Consider the following 24,617-nt stretch of genomic DNA (forward strand, 5'->3'; position numbering starts at 1 on the left):
TTAAGAGACTAAGCAAGGGCTCTAGAGACAGACTGGATACAAATACTGGTTCTGCCATTTGCTAAGTATATCATTTTGGATGAATTATTTAATATCTGTGTGTCTCAGTTTTCTTGTCTACACAATGATAATAACTGTATAGGTTATTAACTTTATAGGTTAGCTGTGAGAAATAAATCAGATAATCCAGTAAAAGTACTTTGCTGGCATATAGGAGGTTCTCTATAAATATTAGCCATTTTTATCAATATATTTATTACTAACTGGAAAATATTCAAATTAATTGAGTGAAAATAAGTAAAAAGAAGCACACACACACAAAAACAATGACATAGGATATCCATTTGCAATTAAATTACCCTTTAACAAAGCTTAGAGTCACAGAATTTAAGATTACTGCATTGTATAGAACATTCCATTTATTGGCCACTGGGGAGGCATGCAGGAAACAGAGACCCAAAAGAACTTTGTGAAAATATAAAGCAGAGGCATATAACATAATACTGTGCTAAATTAAAAAAGACAAACTCTTGCACACAATTTATTTCATGCTCACAGTGGAAAATGCATGTAAAACCATCCGGGTACCCATAAGCATGAATCTAATATAGAATTATAGTGCATTTCAGTCAAAAATCTCTGTTGTCCCAAGGTTTCTCTGATAACTTTTAAAACCACTGTCAAAACTTAGTCAACATTTATGGTCCTTTAGGAACTATTTTTTGGACTAATGAATTAATCTGTTGCATCATTTGAAATTCTTAATTTATTTTCAAAGCAATGAATATGAGTAGCTTAGTTCTTTCTAGAGTATTTGCAACCACATCATACAATGATTAAAGGAAAATATGCAGATAACTTATTTCAGCTAAGACCAAAGTTATTCACAAACAGTAATCAATTTTCATATTTCCAAGTGCTAACATTATATCTTTTTTTTTTTTAATTTTTATTTATTTATTTATTTATGGCTGTGTTGGGACTTGGTTTCTGTGCGAGAGCTTTCTCTAGTTGCGGCAAGCGGGGGCTACTCTTCATCGCGGTGCGCGGGTCTCTCACTATCGCGGCCTCTCTTGTTGCGGAGCACAGGCTCCAGACGCGCAGGCTCAGTAATTGTGGCTCACGGGCCCAGTTGTTCCGCGGCATGTGGGATCTTCCCAGACCAGGGCTCGAACCCGTGTCCCCTGCATTGGCAGGCAGATTCTCAACCACTGCGCCACCAGGGAAACCCCAACATTATATCTTTTAATAAATGAATGACTAAAGAAATAAGTTCAAAGTAATAAATAAAACCCATTATCAAAATGTGTTGGAGGGGCTTCCCTGGTGGCGCAGTGGTTGAGAATCTGCCTGCCAATGCAGGGGACACGGGTTCGAGCCCTGGTCTGGGAAGATCCCACATGCCGCGTAACAACTGGGCCCGTGAGCCACAACTACTGAGCCTGAGCGTCTGGAGCCTGTGCTCTGCAACAAGAGAGGCCGCGATAGTGAGAGGCCCGCGCACCGCGATGAAGAGTAGCCCCCACTTGCCGCAACTGGAGAAAGCCCTCGCACAGAAACGAAGACCCAACACAGCCAAAACTAAAAATAATAAATAAATAATAAATTTTTTAAAAATGTGTTGGAAATTGCCAATTTTAATCTCATTTTAATTTTTAAGCTATGCTTCTAAAAACATGGATTTAATGCTTTTTAAGACATATTTCTTCTAAAGTACTGTATTTTTTGGTAACTATGTATTTCACAAATAAAATGAAGAGGTGGTAGACTCCATCACTGGGATAATTCCATCTCAGACACTACTAACAGCTATGTTCAGAAATATCCAAGACCATCAAAAAAGCATATATTTAAAAAAAAAAGCATATATTGCTAAAATCTAAAAAATTAGTTTTAGTGCATATTTCCTGCCACAAATTATAATCTTATCCTTGCACTTCTCCTTAGTCTCAAATCAAGTTCCTCCCCCTGCTTAAGCTCCACAAGAAAATGCACTCCTTGAGGTCTTAGAAGAAAATTTCAGTACAAATAAAGTTCTGTAATGAAATATGATTGACCCAGCTCTGACCTCTAGCCATGTAACTAGGAAAACTGCTTGAAAATTGGTTTAGACTGGATTACTTATATATTAAAAGCCACTTATACATGATGTTATTCCAATACAAGATGCCAAGAAAAAGCTATTAATTTGTGAATACAGCTTCTAAAGTGTGGGAAATTCACGAATGATAATGCAAGATCTTAACATTATTCAAAGAGTCCACAGACAAATCATCACAAAAGTGAGAAAGATGGAGCTATAATTTATAGGGGTTGAAGAAACTGGATCACTTCCTGTAAACTCAAAGAGAAAAGAATTATAATTCGTTTGCCTGTTTCAACCCAAATATCTATTGAACATGTGTTAATTTGTCTTGTCTGTGCTGGGCAAGTTCTTCCCCAGCAAAAAACACATTTGAAAGCTTGTTAATGGCTCTACCATAGGAAGATGTTTTAAGATTACACTAAATTTTCAAGAAAATGGTACAATTTTTCAATCATTTTTAGGTTATTTGCTTCAAGTAAGCATTCAAACTCCATCTCTGTAAAAGGTTCTTATAAAGTTTTATTTAGTTAAAAATGCAAATAATTTTAGGAAATGCATGATAAGAAGAAACTGCAAAGTTTTTAAATCCTTTGCCTTGAGCCTGGAAAGTGTAAGAATAAGGGAGGTGGAGGGGAATGTTTATATCACTCAAACATAGCTACAGCTGTTTTGTATCAAAGGAAAGGTTTTTGAAATGTGCTAAAAGCCAAGTTTAAAATACCTAAAAAGAGGTTCACCACACATGGAAAGGGATATCCACCTTCTCCAAAACTTAGTATTCTAAGCTATTATGTTACTTGATATTGGTTAAATGTGACCATTATCTAACATTTTAACTGAAAAATATAAGATTTTTTCTACCTTTGAAAAGTCCAAAATCCTCCATCAACTCAGCAGCTGTGCATGATTAAGAATGTAAACAGGCTCAAGAGACTGATTCCATTTCCAGGTCCTCTGCTTATGAATCACCTACCCAAAGACATAATTTTAATGGAAACAGAATTTCTTTCTAAAGCAACAAATAAATTAACTTGCAGGAATACTACAGCAAGACAACACTTCTTTACTAACACTATTGTACTGAACAAAGGCAGGCTCCATTTTCTTTTGCTTTAAGACATATAGTGAGGAAATGAGAATTTCTCTGTTTTTCATTTTCTGGGAAAAGAAAAATATTATAGTTGCCTTTCCAATAACAGCAACTTAAACTCCCAATCTTGTTATGGCAGCTTAAAGATCTTTCACTGAGGATGGACACAGTATTTTGGATGGTGAAAGTAGAGTGCCTTACTTAAGGCTGTTCAAACCAAGATTGGGTTGACTGGTTCTGCTTACCTGGCCACCCTTGACCCAGATTCATGTGCTCAATTTACAGATCAAGATGAAATCCACTCTAATGTCTGGGATTGTAAAAAAATGTGCTATATTATTTAGCCAATTATTTAGCACAAGGGACTCATTTCAAGTGAGAATGCCAATATTCTGAGTGAAGGACAAAGGTAAGTGAATACAAATCTGAGTAAAAGTAATAATAATACTTATCTGAAATAAGAGGCTATAGCTGAAGCTGAAGCTAAAGGAAAATTAATTCAATCTCACAGACATTCACATGCTGCCCATTGTATAAACTATAGTGCCTGGACATGTACACAGTTTTGCTTTTTGCCTCTCAGATGGTGTGATGTCAAAAGAAAGTACATAGCATTACTATGTAAATAGATTTGACATAGTTCATTCAAATCTGACTCTTAAAAAACATGTGTGACTATCAAAACATCAAGTTGTACACCTTAAATAGATACACTTTGTCAATTACACCTCAAAGAAGCTGTTTTTTAAAAAAATTCTGTGGCTATTAATTCTTAATACTGGTCTGAAGAACACAGGATATAAATCATAAAAAGGAAAGCAACCCAGAGTATAAAATTCAGTGACCATGGTGACTTTTAATAGTCATTCTTTAAATTGGAATATAATACAAATGTATCCAATCACACTGTACATCTTAAACTTACACAATGTTATATGTCAATTATATCTCAAAAATAAATAGGAATTTTTATATCAAAGATAATAGAATATAATAAAAATTAAAATACTATGATTCAGATATACTAATTTATCTTTTTACCGTTAGCCTTACTTTAAATCATCTTTCTAAACACTGGATAGAAGCCATATAAGACACAATCACCACCTCTACTATTCCCTTGACCTCATGTAGACCCACAGTGGAATATAATGATGAAAGGCACTCCATGTAAATCCAGACACAATCATTTAACCGCATTATCCTGAGTTATCCAGGAATATTTGTAAATCTGTCAGATGTTTTGATGTAATGAACTGGATTGTTTATTCAACTGGTCCTCTTGACTTTGGCTGTAGAAGCCCAGCTTGGAAACAGTCAAAGGAAAGTGAAATAACTGAGGGTGTCCATGGTCTAAGTATTTACAAGTTTAATTTTTATGACTACAGTCCTTCACTTGAAAATCAGCATGAATCCATTCTCTTATTTGAAGTTGTGCTTATAAAATTTTCACTTCATGGCATTTATTCTCGTTTAGCGTAACTTCTTTCTGAAAGTCACCAGTATTTCCTTTTTCATCAGAAAATTACACTCACAAAATGACACAGGATAGATTCTGCTCACAGAATTATAGAAATACCCCTACATTTTATTGATTTTTTATATATCCACTCAATGCCAAGACATATGCCCTAGTCAATCAGAAATGCAAGTCTAATTGCTCAATTAGCACTATTCATCTTATAATATTGTGTAAGGGGTTAATGAAACAAGGAAATTATCTTCAGTTTATCCTTAATAGTTTGAGAAGATCTGTAAACGAGAGTTAGATTCTACTTCTAATTTGGAGGCAGAGTGGGAAACCTTAAGTAAATGGAAAAATTCAGATTAAAACTACCACTTAATTCCTTTAAAAACTATTCACTTCACCCTAAAAATAGAATTGTTTTAATGTCAAAATAAAAATACAATCTTTATAACACCCCTTTATACGACAATTTATTTATGACTAAATTATTAGACAATTATTTTTTCAAGTGACTTCCATAAGTGAAATTACTGAAGCTTTACTATTATTTATGACCTCTCAAACAGACTAGAAAACGTAAAGAATGTCATAATAGTTTTCTATTCAGTCGCTAACCACAGTTTGATGGAAACTTTAAAATGGAAAATAGAGCACTTAGAATCTATTTATTTTAGAATTATAATTCAGGCTAAGAAAAAGAGTGGGTTCAATATCCGTCATTAAATGTAAGAGAGCAATATGAATGCTTCTCTCTTAAATTAGAAGTATGTTTTATTCTGATCCAATAGAAAAATAATATATATAAAATACTTTCAGGGCAAACTGCCAATATCCACATACATCCCAACAAATAACATATATTCCAACAAATAACATCATTTCTTTCCATGTAACTAAGACTATAATGGCAAGACCAAAAGATGTATATATGAGAATAAAACAAATACTAAAACCAGAAGTAGGAAAATTTATTTTTATAAGATAGAAAAATAGCATTATGTATCGAAAAAACAGAGCTCCTGAAACACTTCCACCAATGATTCTAAAAGCTAGCTAGACAAAATAACATAGAATATATTTTTTGAATGCAAGTTTCTCCACATACATTTTGAATTTGGTTTTGTGAGGAAAATACTACAGATAATTAAGTTATTTCTGTTACATTTAATATATACTAGAGCTATCATTTAGCCATCTAAGTTGACCAGTAATAAAGGCCAAATTATCAATTAATTACCAACACAGCATTGTATTTATACATATGTATTATAATTATACAAATGCATAATACACATTTTTCACTAAAGCTTTGCTTCTTAATCTAGAAGCTAAATACCTATGGCCTTGAATGATTAAATATAATGACAAATTCAAGGACACTTTTATGTTTATTTAACAAGACAAAAATATGTGAATATACATGGAACTGCATAAATTTTTAGTCACTGATGTATTTTACTGATACATGTAGAAGGTAACTCACTAACTTAAGAACATCAGCTGTTATGATACCTATTAAGTTTTTACTATGAAGGAAAAAAGGTCATGTATTATCACCTTGAAATAACATGAATCAAAACTTTTTCATAAATCAAAACATATATCAAAACTTTAAAACTATAATCTCTAATTTTTAATTAAAAAAAGATTTTGCATTTATATTTCCAAACCTTTAGGCATAACTAAATCTGGTCTCAGCCTTTCTTTCAATTCTTTTTTTTGCAGGGGGTGGGGCGGAGCACAAGGTAGTGCGGGCACTTTTGCTGGGCATTTTCTTTTTTGTTTTTTTGTTTGACCACGCCATGCAGCCTGTGGGGTCTTAGTTCCCCGATCAGGGATTGAACCCAGGCCCCCAGCAGTGGAAGCACGGAGTCTTAATCACTGGACTGCCAGGGAATTTCCCTTTCTTTCAATTCTTTCTCGCTACCTCGTTACTCCTTCCAAGTATCTGTAAGAAAACTAAACTAGAGTCCTTATGTTTCACAAACCCATCACACTAGTGCTCATTCCATTCTGCTGCCTCAAAAACCTGTTGTTCCCTTCACTGCCTAGAGAAATTCCCCTCTATCATTCAACACTTACCTCCAATAACTTCTCTTCTATAAAGTTTTCTTTAGTTCCCCTAGATTATGGGTTGGCTCTCCTGCGCTGTCAGAAATTTTTAATTTGTGCTTCTTTCCTAAGTTACATTGAATGTTCCTTAAGATGAGGATCTTTCTTAATCCTTTCTGAGCATAGCACAGAACCTGAGGTAGGCCCTTAACAAATATCTTTGAAAAGAGAAAAAGAGGGGAGGGGAAGAAGAAGATATAAAGAAAAAAGAAAGTAGTTAATAACTAATAATAACTCTACCTTTTTTGGGAAAACTATTAGAAGCACAAATTCTAACTGTGTAGTTAGAACTCTATAAACTATCATCAACATAAATCAGATATTAGAATACTTTCAAATATAGTATTTAAATATCTGATACCTGAGAAGGTACATAGGCGTTGCACAAAAATCTGCCTTTATTACTGCTAATCTTTAGGAAAATAAAAGTTCAGTTATTATTAAATGATAATATCAGTGAGATTTAGTTTGGTTTAAAGAAAACTTGTATCATTAGAGTGAATAGCTTCCTGATTAAAGAATAAACAAAGCTTATAGGGAAGGAAAGAAAATCATATGGTTATCAAGGAAGGATTTTAAAGCAAAATCCAACATTTATTTGGGCAACTGTTTCCCAGTAATAAACTGCTACTCACTAATGGGGTCAAAGATACTAGATGGCTCTCCAGAGGCCCTTTTCTATTCAAAGGGCTTTCAAAATAAAGTGGGGGTGGAATAAGAGGCTAGGGAACTGTTCCTTCATGCACCAAATGCATTCTCAGAGTACTAACATCTGTTTCAGTTTACATACTTTAAGTATGACTTTACACATGGAAATTAAACATGCCTAAGAAGGCTGTCTGCAAAAGAACTACACATACCATTAACAGCTGGAATTTGATTAGGTCCACATTCTACACAACATAATAATCTGTGAGCCACCAATGACCCCATCTCAAAACCCAAATGTCAAAGGACAGCTTCTAATGCTCATGAAATTTTTAGAGTATAGAGGGATAAGACAGTGAAGGAAGAGGAATCTGATTCCAAAACAACATATAGGAGTTCTAGAACTTAAAGACATCTTTTGTAAAAAAAGACAAGTAAAGATGCAAAGATCTTTTTGAATGTTTCTATACTAAGAAATGCTCATTCTATAACACTCTACTAAGTTTAATTATTAGTTAGATATTAAAAAATATTTTTCCATGTGCTAATATGATAATTACAATTTCTGGTAGACTGAAGTACAATATAACACAAAACCTACAAAAATAATGATGCACCTCTGGTGCCACCACGTGGTATATCTGTATTTTTGCAGTCGTAGTTTTTTTTAAATAATAGTTTTCATACCTAGTTCTGAAGTCATCATCATCAGCTCAGATCTCTGGCATGCAAATACTATTAAATACTTTAGGACTATAGGGTCTGTTCCCAGATAATTTACATACTAATAAATCATCAACCAGTAAATGGTAATTAGGAACCCACAATGCAGGAAACATTGCATTATGATACCTAGAAGACCAATATACCATCTTGCCCTCAAAGAGCATACATCTGTAAACACGAAAACACAGACAAATCAAGTATTAACAGGAGACAACTCAAGCTATTATACAATTAAATCGCAATAAGTGGTAAAGTAAAGTTTAAGTGCTCTGACTGGAAACTAGGAAGATAAATGAGAATGTTCGTGGAAGAGAACTGAGAAGGTTTGAACCTCTTGGAAAGGATTTAGATATTCAGAATGAAAATAAGAGGGCATTTCAGGTAGAAGCAACATTAAATAAAGGTAAAGATCTAGAATCATCATGGAATGCTAGGAGGACCACCCCACAGTGAGGTTCACAGAGGCGAGAAAAATAAGCTAGATTAGAAAAAGTTAGGACAATTTGTGTCAGTCCTTCATTGCCAGATCCAGAAGCCTAGATTTTAGCCTATAGGTCATAGGGAATCATTGATTCAAAATATCATGCTTTTATTTCCCACTGTAGATATAATCCCTCTGCCACGTGAACGTCTATGAGTTTATACAAAAATAATTTATTTCCCAAATTGAGAATAATCTAACAGCTCAGATCCTTTAATCCCTCACTCTGAGTAGGTAATTTGAGGTTACAGAGCCCTGAAATCAAAGTCAACCAGTAAATCACCCCAGAGGGAAAAAATTAATAAATAAATATTAAAAAGGAGGATGACTGGGCCCAAGGAGATGTGAAACCTTCTTCCTAATATTTTACTGAGATCTGTTCTGAGAGGATGGGTGTGCATTGCAGGGAAGGAAAAGAATATTAACAAAGAAGAAAGGAGAAGAAACTTAGGCTCATAGGCCCCTTTCAAAGCAGAGTGTAATGTAGTGTGTATTGGGGAGGAGCAGAGGCAGGTAAAGGAATGAGGCACTAGGACAATTGCTAGGTGACACTTAGATGTCCAGGTAAAAATTAAAACTCCAGCAGTGGGTCAGTTTGATTCAAATTGTTGATGTAAAAATCAAAAAAAATAAAAATAGAAAATTTATTGTGGGTCATATATTATTGGATGCTACACTGATTTGTTCTTTAAAACGCAATTACAGAGCACCATGAAGAGTAGAAGATCTCCAGGTGGGGAGATTCAAATAATGGTTCCTGAACCTTCACATGTGAGAAATCATGGGGAAAACTTGGGGTCTTTGTTTATGCTGTCCATTCTGCCTGGAATGTCCTTTTCAGAATCTCTTTACATGGCTTACTTCTATTCATCCTTTGAGAATTAGGTGAATCATCACCTCCTTCAAAAATGCAGGCCAGGTTAGGGGGCCTTCTGTAAACCCGCATCACCATGTATATACCTAACATTTGCACTTGATTACACCATAACATAATGATCACTTTTGTGTCCATATTCCTCAATATAAGATCCTCTCTTATGTACCATGTACCATGTCTTAACTCATCTTTATATCCCCAGGAACCAGGACATCGTCTAATATTAACTGTTCAATGTTTGTTGAATTAGGAAGCAAAATGCGTTATTAAAAAGATAAAATTACACACCTATCAGAATGGCCAAAATCCAGAACACTGACAACAAAAAATTCTGGCAAGGATGTGGAGCAACAGGAATTCTCATACATTGCTGGTAGGGTTGCAAATTAGTACAGCCCCTTTCAAAACAATTTGGAGGTTTCTTACAAAACTAAACATACTCTTACCATACAATCCAGTAATAGCACTCCCTGGTATTTACCCAAAGCAGTTGAAAACTTAACATCTACACAGAAACCTATACATGGATGCAATAGCAGCTTTATTCATAACTGCCAAAACTTCAATGCAAACAAGATGCCACAACCTCATCAAGTGAATGAATAAATAAACGGTGGTATATCCAGATAATGGAATATTATTATTCAGCACTAAAAAGAAATGAGCTATCATGCTATGAAAAGACATGAAGGAAACTTATACGAATATCACTAAGTGAAAGAAGCCAATCTGAAAAGGCTACATATTGTATGATTCCAACTATACAACATCCTAGAAAAGACAAAACTAGGGATGGAGACAATAAGAAAATCAGTGGTTTCCAGGAGTGGGAGTTGAGGAGGAAAGATGAATAGGAAGAGCACAGAGGAGTTTTAGGGCAGTGAAAATATTCTGTATGATATTATAATGCTGGATATATGTCATCATATGTTTGTTCAAGCCCATAGAATGTACAACACTAAAAGCGAACCCTTAGGAAAGCTAGGACCTTGCGTTATTATGATGTGGCAATGTAGGTTCATCCTTGATAAATATCTTCCCATCTACACTGTGAGAACCTGGCAGGGTTCCTGGAGATAAAACATATGAAAGTGTGGGGATACTCATGCAGCTAGGCCCCCTTGGAATTTTTAACAATCAAAGCTGTCCACACTGAGCCTCCAATAATTTGTCAATTATAGCTTAAGTTTTCTTTCCCAAGTACTGCTCCAGCAATGGCAGTTTCTGCTCTTGGGCATCTGCTCTGATATGCTGTGATTCCATCTGCCTGTCTCCAGTTTGGGGAGCAGGGGCAGTGCTTTTCCTTGTGACCTCAATTATTTGATGGATCTAAGAAGAACTGTTAATTTTCAGTTGTTTTTTTCTTTCTTTTTTCTTGTTGTGGGTGTGAGAGTAATGATTTCCAAGTTCCATACAAGCTAGACCAGAATTGTGACTACTGTGATAGACCAGAAGGGACCCTGTATGACTTTTGACACTAGACCACAAGACACTCCCTGAGGAATGTCAGCCACCACGTAAAACTTCCAACTACCCTGAGACTGCTATGTCAGAGACGCCAGGTTTAGGTGCCCTGGTTGATAACCCCAGGTAAGCTTGCAGCGAACAGTCAGCATCGACTTCCAACCATAAGTGCACCATTTTGGATGTCCAGTCAAGTCAAGCCTTCAGGTGACTGCAGTCCAGCCAACATGAAAAATCCCATACAACCATCTCAACTGACACATAAAAGTCACTTGACAAAATACAACATCCTTTCACGATCAAAACACTCAGAAAACTAGGAAGAGAAGGGAATTTCCTCAACATGATAAAGGGGACATATGAAAAATTCACAGCTAACATCATACTTAATAGTGAAAGACTGAACACTCTCCTCCCAAGATCAGGAATAAGATGAGGATGCCTGCTTTTACCACTGCTATTCACCACTGTACTGGAAGTTCTACCCAGATCAATTAGGCAAAAAAAAGAAAAGAAAGAAATAAAAGGCATCCAAACTGGAAAAGAAGAAGTAGTATCTATTCACAGATGACATGATCTGACATATAAAAAATCCTAAAGAATACAAAACAGAAAACTATTAGAGCTAGTAAATGAATTCAGCAAAGTTGCAGGATACAAGATCAACACACAAAGATCAGTTTTATATCTATACACTAATAATTGTGGAGATGGGGGGAGAAGTAAATACTTAAAGGTAAACGATTTCCTTTGGGGTGATGAAAATGTCCTGGAACTAGATAGAGTGGTGGTTGCACAACATTGTGAATGTACTAAATGTCACTAATAAAAAAATTTGTTATGTATTTTTCACCACAACTTAAAAAAAAAAAAAACAAATTGATGCCCAGGTTACACTGCAGACCAATTACATCAGAATTTCTGAAGATAGGACAGGACCAGGTTTCATTATTTTCTAAAGCACACCAGGTGGTTCCTATGTGTAGCTAAAGTTAACTACATCTTTATATATATTAAGGAGAATTTAGTAAAAGGTTGGTATGAATAGCTAGAATATCCTTGGGGATATAACTAGCATAAAATATTTATTAAGGCCAGGTACTTAAAAGTATGGTGTTTTGTATGAGTTGATTTTTATGTTGGTAGGGACTTGCGAGTCCACTTAATGGCTTATTTTGCACAGCTGTCATTAAATTGTGGAACTTTTTTTAGCTTTATGAAGCTATTCCTTATTGCCTAGCCTCTCAGATTGAAATCTGAGAGTTCAATAACAATTTTTAATTTTTGAGATATCATTTTAATAATCTGAGAAAAAAATTACCACCAAAAAAACCCGTAATTCTCTTTTGCAGTGTTACTTCCCAATTATATTACACCCTCAATCTGTACAAAATAAAATAATACTATCCATGTTTCCAGTCTTCACGAACACACTCCTTCTCCCTTCCTAGCTTACCATTGACCAGAAGCCTTACCAATAACAAAATAATCAATTAACATATATTTTTGTTAAATGTATATCTACATATGTGTTATGCATTCCTGACATACCTAACTTTCTCTTAATTTTTCCGATATTTTTGGGCAATTCAGTGCATCTGTGAGTTTTTTCAAATTGTCAAAAACCTCCAAAAAAATTTTCCAACATATTTATTGAAAAACAACTGCATATAAGTGGACCCACAGTTCAAACCTGTGTTGTTCAAGAGTCAACTGTATAAAACTCTTCATATAAAACATAGGAGAATATTTTCATAAACTTGGAATACATAAAGTGTTTTTAGATACAATAACAAAAGCACGATCCATAAAAGAAAAAAAGTGATAACTGTACTTCATCAAAATTTAAAACTTCAGTTCTGTGAAAGACACTATTAGAAGAATGAAAAGACAAGCCACAATCTGGGAGGAAATATTTATAATTCACATATCTGACAAAGGAATTGTGTCCAAAATATATAAAGAAATCTCCAACTCAACAATAAGAAAACAACCAACCAATAAAACAATGGATAAAATATTTGAAGACATTGCACCAAAGAAGATATACAGATAGGAAATGAACACATGAAAAGATGCCCAACACCATTAGTCATTAGTGAAATAAAAATTAAAACAATGAAATACCACTATAAACTTATTACAGTGGCTAAAATTAAAAATACTGACAACACCAAGTGCTGACAAGGATGTGAAGCAACTAAACCTTTCAAAATTTACTGATTAGAATGCAAAATGGTACAAAACTGGAAAAACAGTCTGGCAGTCTCTTAAAAATTTAAACATATTATTTGACCCAGCAATCCCACTTATTGGTATTTATCCTAGAGAAATGAAAACTTATGTTCACACAAAAACCTACAAATTAATGTTTAAACAGTATTATTCATAAGTTCCAAAACTGGGGAAAAAAATTAAACATCCTTCAACAAATAAACAAATTGCAGAATAGCCATATAATAGAATAGCACCCAGCAATAAAAATGAGAAAACCACTGATCTATACAACATGAATTTCAAATACATTATGCTAAGTGAAAGAAGCTAGATTCAAAAGGTTACATACTATATAATACCATTTATACAACTTTCTGGAAAAGGCAAACTATAGGGACAGAGAACAGATTAGTGGTTGCCCAGTGTGGTAGTTAATTTTATGTCAACTTAACTGGGTCACAGGGTGCCCAGATATTTGGCTAACCATTATTTCTAGGTTTGTCTGTAAAGGTATTTTTGGATGAGATTAGCATTGGAATCTGTGGACTCAATAAGGACTCAATAAAGCAAATTGCTCTCCCCAGTGTGGGTGGGCATCATTCAGGGCCCATTAATAGCCTAAGTAGAACAAAAGGAAGAGGAATAGAGAATTAGTTGCTTCTCTACCTGACTGCTCAGCTGGTACGTCATTCTTCTCCTGTACTTAGACTGGATTTACACCATCAGCTCCCCTGGTTCTCAGGCCTTCAGACTCAGACTGAATTACACCACCGGCTTTCCAGGATGTCCAACTTGCAGACTGCACATTGTAGGACTTTTCAGCCTCCATAATTGAGTGTACCAATTCCTTTTAATAAACAAACAAATAAATAAATTCTATTGGTTATGTTTTTCTGGAGAACCATGACTAACACAGATTTTGGTCCCAAGAAAGGGGTGCTGCTGTAACTAACAAATACCTAAAAATATGGAAGCAGCCTTGGAACCAGATAAAGGTAGAGGCTGGAAAAGTTTTAAAGTGTGTGCTAGGAAAAGTCAGTACTTTCTTGAAGGGACTTTTAAAGATGATTCTGGTGAGGACGCAGAAAGAAAAGAGGAGAGCTGAAGAGAACCGAAGACCTGTCAAAGATGCTCAACTCAACAAATGAACCAAACTTCCCTTGCTCTCTTCTATGAAATGCCTAGGGAAGTATCTGATACCACGTACAGAGAGCATCTAGCCACCTCTATCACCCTCAGTATTCTATTACTTCTTTCCAGCCCTCCAAACACTTTAGAAAATTTTGCTTTTATTTTAGTGTTTGCAGGCCAATCAACAAAGACTGTTGTATGATATATGAATGCCAGTATATGAAAAGAAATATTAGACTTGAGAAGCAGAATTCATTATACTTAACAATTCTTGAAAAAGTGACTCCACATTACACTCTTAATTTTAAACAGTGAACTCCCCACCCTTGCTACCTTTCAATTGTTGTTCATTGATGCAGTATTTATAGGCAACTTCATTTGCCTTACACCACTTCATCAGTCCTTTTCCCTCCTGATTTCTTCTTAAGAAATCATACTCTCTTATAATACTCCCTCTTCTGATGGATTTTCCCAAAACTTTAAATAGTTCCATTTTTTGGCTGCCATTAGTTATTCCTCTTGGTTTTCCCAGTAACACATATCTCTATTCCACAAAACACACCCTCAAAATAAAAAATGCAAATATCCTTTAACCCCACAATACCTATTCTAGGAATCTCTCCTACAGCAATACTGTCACAAATTTACATGTCCTGTAGCACTATGTGCCACTTTTTAAAAAATGGAAATGACTAAATGTCCACCTTTGAGAGTATGACTTAATCAATTATGGCACATTTACTCTATGAAATACTATGCAGTTATCAAAAAGGAGATAAAAATCTGTATACATTGCAGTGAAAGCATATAGAGAGGGGGAAAAAAGAATACGTGGTGCCTTGCATTGCGCTGCAGAATAACGTTAAGGTGTATGTATGCCTAGAAAAATATCAGGAAGCATATACACCAAACTTTTAATGGTGGAGAGATACGCATAGGGTATAGGATCTACCGAGACCATTCTATTTCTGCATTGAATTATTTTATATCAAATTTGTATTAACATTGAATTGTTAAAATATCATCTTTAAACCTACACGACCTTAACAAATATATATTCATCAGGTTAAGCCTAAACCTCCTCAGAGAAAACTATTCTCTCTTATATTATTGTTTTATTTTTTTCGGCACACAATCTGTGATCATCTCGATTGTTAAACATTTTTGTCTCTCTCCCATAGAAGGTAACAAGGCAGCGGTCACGTCTGTCTTGCATTGTGTCTCACATATAGAAGGCTCTCCATAATTATTTGCCTCCAGAAACACTGAAGGGATGTGGTAATTTTCTACGCAATCAAGGCAGATCTCCTGTTCTTGTTAAAGTTAAGCTGTCACTGGCTCTTTACCCTTAAGAGTGTTACAGAGCCAGCACAGAGGGGATTGGTGGAAGGAAGGGAGGAAGGAAGATAAGCACCTTCTAATATACTGGGGCCACGAAAATGATACACGTAAGTTTATAAAAAGGAATGGAGATGGAGGCATAAACTTTCTCAGAGTTCAGGGCTTCGGTCGACTAACTGCGGAAGCTAAAACCACGGCAACACGCACAAAACAGTAGCAAACCAGGGAGCAGCGGCCCTGGAACTTGGCCAGGGTAGAGTGCAATGTCAGACCGGCCAAGAAGGTCCAATGAACCAGGGAGAGAAATAGGAACCAGAATCCCGGAGTAAGAGCCGGGTGTCCAAAGGAAAAAGCAAGCCTCTTGGAGCTGTGAAGATTCTGTAGGAACGTATGCTCTGCTCAGAGGAACAGAACAAAGTGACGGCTAACGAGAGGAGCTAACACCTGTGCAAAAAAGAGAACGCTACCTTTCCAACCAAGAACTCAATTGCGCGACCACGAATGCTGTTGGCGCAAAACGCTGGCGTCATCTCGCAGCTCCCGAATCAAAGTTAAGAGAAAGGCGAAGCCTGGCGGGGTATGGGAAAGGACTGGCGGTCATCTGACACACTTCGGGCCACCTTTCCCTTCCGGCGTAAGAAACTTTAAAGTTAGATTAACAAGTCCGGAGAGAAATTTATCTTTTCTAAATAAAAGTTTAGAGGGATCTAATATAAATGCATTCTGTGTTTCGCTTTTTCCTTTTTTCACATGTCCTAATTTGACGATGCCCAAACCAAAGATGGCCGCACAGGTGCTGGGTCTTACCATTGAGAACTACCATGGAGACTGAGGCCTAGAGGAGCCCTGCGAGGTTGGGGGTCTGTGAGCAGGGGCAAACGCCCTATCAACCGGCTTCCGTCGGGGAAGCTCGGGGCGGGGCCGGCGACAGTGAGTCTTTGCGCTTGCGCGAAGATGGTGGAGGAGGAGAGGCTCCGCGTGGTTCGCTGTGGCGGCAGCGAGTTGAACTTCAGGAGAGCGGTGTTCTCTGCGGATTCTAAGTAAGAGGTCCACGCATTGCCGGCCCAGCTGAGGGGCGTGAGTCCCTGGGGGTTGGGGAGAAAGAACTGTCGGGCGCGTCTGGACAAACCAGCAGGCGGTTCTGGGCTCGGGGAGGGGACGCGCGTGCGGGAGACCGCAGGGCTAGCGGGAGGTAACTGGTGCCCGTGTGCTGTAAGAGGACTCAGAACCCCTTAGTTCCGTAGCACCTCAGGCTGGGGCGCGCTTCCCCCGTCCCCGGACCTGCAGGTAGATTGAGGGGCCCCCGGGCGGACCCACGTGTCTAGAATCGGCTCGGCGTTGGGGCGGCTGGAAAATGGTCCGGGCACGGATTTGTACGCCACTGCTCTTGCAAAACCACGAGGAGTATCCCCTTTTCGGACCGAATCGTGACTTGGAATTACTGTATGATTAAAGATTCTGATTTCTCCACACTTCCCTACTCCCTAAAAAGGCATTTTGGCCACCTTTTTGGAGCTCTGCGTAAAAACTGACATTAGATTCTGTGTGGGATAAAAACACGCGTAAGCCCTGGTCCCCTTCCTCAGGAGCTCAGTGTAGCTAGAAAGCTTAACTAAACCCAGTTCATCCATTGTGTGCCCTTCGCAAGGTTCTTAATCTCTGCCTCAGTTGCCTCATCTATGAAAAGGGAATAATATTTAGTAATCCATCTCGTAGGGTTGTTGAGAGGATTAAATGCCTTAATACAATACAAATAAAGCAAGTCAAACAATGCCTAGCACTTAATGGCTCAATATACGTCAGCTGTCACCATCATTGCTCTATTGTCAACATCATCTAGAAGTGACACAATGTAAAAAAACGTTTTCAAGTCACTCAGGGATAGAGAGACACTTAGTAAAAACCCTTTCTAGCTTAGAAAAGTAGAAGTCGTATCTTATGAAAGTTTGTATGCCCCACAATGTCTTGTTCATGGGTGTATGGCAGATAGTTATTGAATGCATGCATGACTTGAAGGAGCTTTCATAAACTGCCTTAGAGGCAAAAAAAAATCCTTGGTCTTTACAATAAAGAGGGCTTTGTCGATACTCATCTTGTGAATCAGAGGAAGAAACTAAGGCTTCAAGAGATTGCCAAAGTTCTGCCACTTTGGACTTAATATCCAGTTTCTTCCTCCAGTGTACTGTTTGTATATCTCATTCATTGTACTGGGATCCATTGTATTTCACTTGATTAGTGAAAATTGATTAGTCCTACAATTCATTTTTAAGTATTTATCAGCTGTGTATTTATAACAAGCTGCGATGACAAAAACTAAGATAATACCAGGATTGATCCTACTACCTTCAAGAGCTTTCAGTGTAGTGAGGAAAAGGAGATAATCAGTAACAGATGTTTCATACAGTGGCACTTTGGGATCCCATAAGAAACAGAGTACTTCAAACTGGAAGGATGGAGAAGGTTGATGAGGAAGTGATGTATAGGCTAGACGTAGATGGATGGATGGTATTTTGACTAGGGGATATGGATGGAAGGCATTCCAGTTAGGGGGCACAGTATAAGCATGAGGACTGTGGTACAGTTAGCTTGTAGGAATGGTATATGAAGAGAGCTAGTGGGAGATGAGGTTCTAAAGGGAACATAGAGTCAGTTCTTGGTTGTTTGGTCCAAAGAGAGTGTATTTTTTTATTCTGCAGATAAGGTGTTGGTGGGGAGGGGGGAGGCGGGATAACATGATTGTGTTTCCTCAAGAATATTAATCTGAGAACTCTATAAAACTATACAGTATGTGATGGAGAGACGAGAGGTGGCTAGGCTAGCATATTCAAGGTGCAGTGATGGCACAGAAGGAGGAGTTACACAGTGAAAGTTTCCCTTCAGCGGTAGGATCTTGCAAAACTAACAGGAGTTTGCCCCTTCCGTGATGCTGGGGGGGAGGGCAACCAGGCAAAGTGAGCAACTTGAAATTGGGGCGGGGGAGGGGTGTCATGTGCATAAGGTCAGTATACTTGCAGCATAGGCTGAAGGGAAGTGGTGGGAGAAGAGTCTAGAACATTATAAACCAGGTATTAGAAGACTAATGCAGGCATCCAAGCAAGAAATGATTTTGGCCAGAATTAAGATAATAATGAAGATGAAAAGACAGAGTTTTGGAGTGATTTAGCAATTAGGATTAACAAGGAGAAGATGTAGGGTTCACATGTGCCTGTTGAGTTTAAAGTACCTTTATAACAGCCAGGTGGGTGTAGCAGGTGTTTAGGCAGAAATTCAGGATAGGAACTTGGTCGAGATTTAGAGATACATTTTTTTTCATATATATAGAAGCTAATAATTAAACCAGTTTTCTGGCAAATTAACAGGGTTATAATGAATTCACCAAGGACTTGAATATTATCTAAAAGCTGCCACAGGGATTGGCTAACTTATACAAAGGGGAATAAAATAATTTTGTATTTTACCTCAAGGAGTTTATCAAAAAAGCTGAAATAGTAAATGAAACAACAGAATCGTGGAATTTTAACTGCTTTCTCTTGGTCACTAGGTCCTCTTAGAACTAGGACAAAACTCTGCTCTGCCTACTTGAGTGCGTTATCATGAGAGGCAAGCAGGGAGGTGAGGTGTACATGAAAGGACCTGGCATCCCCCTATCAAGTATTACTCCCAGTCCGGCACTGTTTGCATCACACCCTGTTGCCTCCCACAGTTATATGGTGCTATGTATCATAGCAGTAGGTTACTAGGGTATAGAAAACTAAAACAGTGGGTCATTCTTGCCTTTTACATTTCTAAATTATCACAGAATCGATGTCCCTGACTAAGTATTTTTCCCTGCAGATCGTTCTGGATACTGCTGCTGTTACGTTACTGTAACTCTTATTCCTCGTCTTGCTCAGAACCCTGTAACAGGGTTCTGTTGCCTTCCTTAACTATAGCTCTTATGTCTGGCTTTCAGGGCCTTCCCTGATCTAGCTCAACTCTGCTTATGGGGTTGTGTTTCCTGCTAGTGCCCATTATGCACACTTTGCTACTTACATAGGTACATTCCCTGTCTCTCGTAGGTACCGTGTTGTTATTTCCCTACTGTTTTTTATGTTGCTCTTTTTCTTTCCCAGCCCTTAAATCATGCATCCTTCAGAACCTCATTTAAATCCTGATTCCTGCTTGAAAACATCCCTAATTTCTTACTTCACCACTTGATTAACAAAGATGATTTGAGTCCTGTGTGACAGGCATTGTGGTGGTGCTTTACATGCACCCCTGTCTGCATGGTTTAGGTATTGTTATCCTCATTTTACAGAACCATTTATTGAGTGTTTGCTGTATATGCCAAGCTTGCACTTGCTGCATTGTTTCATTTAATCCTTATAATAACCCTGCGACTGGAGAACAGCGAGGTTTAGAAAGGTTAGGTAAATTCTTCAACGTCATTCAGCCTTGTACATAGTAAAGCTGGCATTCGAACCCATCTGTGTTTGACTTCTTAAAAATGCCTCCTTTTCTACCACACCCTGTTTCTGTTATTATTTGAAGTAAGTAAACACACAGTTCCTCCCCTCAAGGAGGGGAAGTTCTCTCATAACACCGTGCAGAAAGTGCTGGGATAGAGTTAAGCCCCGCACCCTGCAGAAGCACGTTAGGACTGGTGCTGATCTGGAATAAGATGAGGGAAGGCTTCCAGTGGAAAGACCCCTGAGCTGAATGTTAAAGAAGTAGTCGGAAAGAAAGCGTTCTCAGTAGATAGCAGAATGTGCAAGTGTGGAGAGTGTTCTCTCTAGAGGTTTGCATTCAAACAGTTGAAGTCATTATTCCCTGCTGAGGAGCAAGGAGAGAGGAAATTACTTTCCACTGGGGAAGAATATCAGAATCCGTTAGGGGGAGTTTTCTTGGCAAACAGCAGTACCCCCTCACCCACCAACATCTCCAGGAAACTCTGCCTAAAGGACTTGTTGATGCTAATGGAGAGCAGGGGAGAGTGAGGAGGTCGTTGGAGTTTTGAACCACTTAACCTGCTGTTCAAGTGAAAAAGTATTTCCAGTCAGACTGGAGTCAAACGTAGGAATTTGGATCATATCCTGAAGGCAGTAAGAAAACACTGAAGGATTTTAATTTAATTTTATCTTTATTTAAGGAAGTAATATGGTCAAGTTTGTAAAATTAGTCTGGTATGAGTACGAAAGGTTGAATCAAAGGGCCACACCTGGAGACTGTAGGAAGCCCTTAAGAGTGGTCCAGACAGGAGATGGTAAGAACTATGGTACTCATGGGAATGGAGAGGAGGATCCAGCCAAAGGGGAATCCATATACCTCGGTTGCTTTGTTGCTTGTACTTTGTTGATCTTACAAACAGTTGAACACAACCATGGCCCCTGGTTACAGCACTTTTAAGATGCATCCTGATTTTAGAGAGGTGAACATGTGAAAATCAAGTGTCTTAAAAATGATAAAATAGGATAGTAGCAACCCCAGTCAGCATTAGAAGATTTACCCTTTGATTATTTTGTAATAATTTTTTTACTGGTTCATTTTATCTAAATAGTTTATAAAACCTTTGAAGATCAGGCATGTTCTGTTTGACAAACTGGATTGGACATTGAAAATCAAAGATAAATAGGGCCTCTGCCCTATAGGAGCATATGGCCAGATAAGGGAGATGGATATTTACATAAATGAGGAATTTCAACACAGTTTGAAAGTACCCAGATCAAATCATGCCTTGGGTACTTTGGGAGCACAAAGAGGTCCAGCCTAAGAATTCTGTGGTTTGTACCTTCTATGATATATGAGAAAGCACCATGTTAGACACGTACGCTGTCAGATGTAATAGGCACAGAGCAAACGTTTTTTATTTGATGCTAGAAGATTTGCAGTTCTGAGCTTTGTCTTATGGGTATATCTATTATGAAAAAAGTTAAACAAATATTACCCCAGGTTAACCACAGTTAATAATTTAGTAGACTCTGATATATGGAAGAAAGCCACAAATCCAGAAAAACAAAAGCGAAGTCAGCTTTTTGGGAGTAAGAAAAAGAACGATCATAAAGTCTGAGACCTCACTGACTAGAGAGAATATTTGACTTCGTATTTGTAAGCTGGTGTCTGTGCAATGAATGATGGAGAGTTGGAGGACAGGGGAAGACGCTGCTGTTAGCAGAACCACCGCAGAATAAAACCTGATAGTGAAGGCGTAGCACAGTGTCTGCATCCATTAGTGAGCAGGCAGCTTGGTTAGGTTGGCTGTTTTTGCAGGATGATTCCATACAGCCTCTGCCCCTGGAACAGGTCAGAGGTATGACTTTGGCATCATTAATCTACTTCCAGAATTCGTGAACTAAACGACCTCAGATGTCCCCATAGGCTTAAGCAGCACAATTTGAAATACAGGTCTTAAACTATTATTTTGAAAGATATCTCTGTTGCATGTTATAGCTTTGTTTTTTGTTTTGTTTTGTTTTTCATGGACAATAAAAAGATTATGCTGTCTATACAGTATGTGATTCTTATTTTTCTCTCTTATTTCCAGGTATGTCTTCTGTGTCTCTGGAGACTTTATTAAAGTTTATAGCACAGCTACAGAAGAATGTGTACATATATTGCAAGGGCACAGAAATCTGGTGACTGGAATCCAGCTCAACCCCAGGAACCATCTACAGGTGTTAATTTACAGTCAAATATTTTAATATTGGCTTTATTGTTGCCAGAAAAATTTGAATTGAATTTGGCTGGGAAGCTTTCTAGGTGATGATCATGGAAATATCTATTTTGATTTTCTGATTTAGTATAGTTTTCACTTATTTTTAATTATTAAAACAGGGTCACAGCCTAGAACTACATTGTTCATGGTGTATTCTGTGAACCATTTGTTCACAGGATGCTAATAGGTGTTACTTGAAAGAAGGGGTTCTTGTTTGTATAGTTTCTGAAATTCAGGATTTGGCACAGTTAAATGAATTTCTTGATTATAGGTCTTCTCAAGTCCTTTATATGCGTGGTGAATATCCAGAAGGGGTATATAGTCTTGGGTGTTTCTCAAATTTATTTGACCTCCGAACTCTTTGGTTTCTGGAATGCATCTTTGAGGTATTGATGTTGTAGATCTATTTCTTTAGAGACGAGGCTCTTTAGTGTTAATGCAGATGTCACCGAATCTTAGGGCCAGTATCTAGACAAGAAGAAGGGATTCTTTATTCAGTGGATCAACCAGTTAATTTCAGGACAAACTTGGGGATCTAGTGGAGTCTGCACCTTCCCACTCTCCCCACAAAACAGCCCTTGCTTTTCAGAAATCAACAATAAAATGGTCATTTTAATTCTGTTCTTAAGTGTCAGCAAAGCTGCTAGAGAGTTATCTCAAAAATACTTGCTCTAGTTTTTGATCAAGTTCCCCTTTTCTGGATTAGTCTCAGCCAACTTGACAGTTACTGCTTGATTTAAGAATGGATTTGCATTGCCATTCACTGTGTTGTCATAAAAGAAGTAGGGCATAAAGTAACACTAACACTGATCTTTTCTTTCTAAAATTAAATGAGCTACTCTGGAAAATCATAGTTAAGTAGCTTTTCTGCAGGGTTCAAGCACACATTTTGTCCTTGCTGTCCTCTGAGGACTTGAGAAAAGAGGTTATGGTTATGTGTACCATTTGAATGTTTTTTGTAGCAGAAAAGAAAATTAAAATTGGAATTTATGAAGTCTATATTACCAAATTTAACAACAGGCTTGGTTGAGGTGAAGGGGTGGGTGCCAGAGACTCTGTGGACTCTGAACTCACAGTATTTGTGTATAACCATTGTCTTACAGTGATTCTGTTTGCCTTGTTATATTTTACTGATCTGTGTTTATGATTCATGTTATATATAGTAATGCTGGTGTATATTTTCTATCTAATATAATTCTTTTGCTTGAATAGGTAATATTTTCTTATCCATCATTTTTTATTTCAATTCTGTGATTCCATGTCCTCCCTGGAAGAAATCTTAAAATTGCCACTTTTTTTTTTAATTGAAGTAGAGTTGATTCACAATATTATATTTGTTTCAGGTGTACATATAGTGATTCTTCAGTAGTGAAGATTAAACTCCATTTAAAGTTATTACAAAATAATGGCTATATTTACATGCACTGTACAATATATTCGTGTTGCTTATCTGTTTTATACGTAGTAGTTTGTATCTCTTAATCCAGTACCCCTATCTTACCTCTCCCCCTTTTCTCTCCCCACTGGTATCCACTAGTTTGTTTTCGGTATCTGTGAGTGTCTTTCTGTTTTGTTATATATATTCATTTGTTTTATTTTTTAGATTCCACATATAAGTTATAACGTGCAGTATTTGTTTGTCTTTCTTTTTGTCTTATTTCACTAAGCATAATACTCCTAGGCCCATCCATATTGTTGCAAATGACAGAATTTTATTCTTTTTTATGGCTGAGTATATATATCACATCACATCTTCTTTATCCCTTCATCTGTTGGTGGACACTTAGGTTGCTTACATGTCTTGGCTGTTGTAAATATTACGCTACTGTGAACATTGAGGTACATGTATCTTTTCAAATTACTATTTTTATTTTTTCAGATATATACACAGGAGTTGAATTGCTGGATCACATTGTAGTTCTGTTTTTAGTTTTTTGAGGAACCTCCATACTGTTTTCCAGTAGTGGGTGCACCAGCAGTGTAGAAGGGTTCCCTTTTCGCCACATCCTCACCAACATTTGTCATTTGTAGACTTTTTGATGATAACTCTTCTGACAGGTGTGAGGTGATACCTAATTGTGATTTTGATTTACATTTCTCTAATAGCGATGTTGAGCATCTTTTCATGTGCCTGTTAGCCATCTGTATATCTTCTTTGGAAAAATGTTCAGATCTCCTGCCTATTTTTTAATCAAGTTGTTTATCTTTTTTTTTTCTTTAGGTTGTTTATCTTTCTGATGTCGAGTTGTATGGGTTGTTTATGTATTTTAGAAATTAATCCCTTA

The 24,617-nt window shown here is 37.1% G+C and overlaps 1 protein-coding gene across 1 annotated transcript in view; it reads left to right on the plus strand.

Annotated features, from left to right (window-relative positions):
• Positions 1 to 16,583: 16,583 nt before the first annotated feature.
• WDR75 (WD repeat domain 75) overlaps positions 16,584 to 24,617 on the plus strand; it is a 48,150-nt gene continuing 40,116 nt past the window's right edge. Inside the window, exons 1-2 of the mRNA XM_059928324.1 lie at positions 16,584 to 16,681; positions 22,162 to 22,291. Of these exons, the coding sequence (XP_059784307.1) occupies positions 16,596 to 16,681; positions 22,162 to 22,291 (216 nt within the window). The 5' untranslated portion in view covers positions 16,584 to 16,595. The remainder of the gene's footprint in view (positions 16,682 to 22,161; positions 22,292 to 24,617) is intronic.

This window comes from Balaenoptera ricei, chromosome 7 (genome assembly GCF_028023285.1).
Source record: "Balaenoptera ricei isolate mBalRic1 chromosome 7, mBalRic1.hap2, whole genome shotgun sequence".
NCBI classification, from domain to species: Eukaryota; Metazoa; Chordata; class Mammalia; order Artiodactyla; family Balaenopteridae; genus Balaenoptera; species Balaenoptera ricei.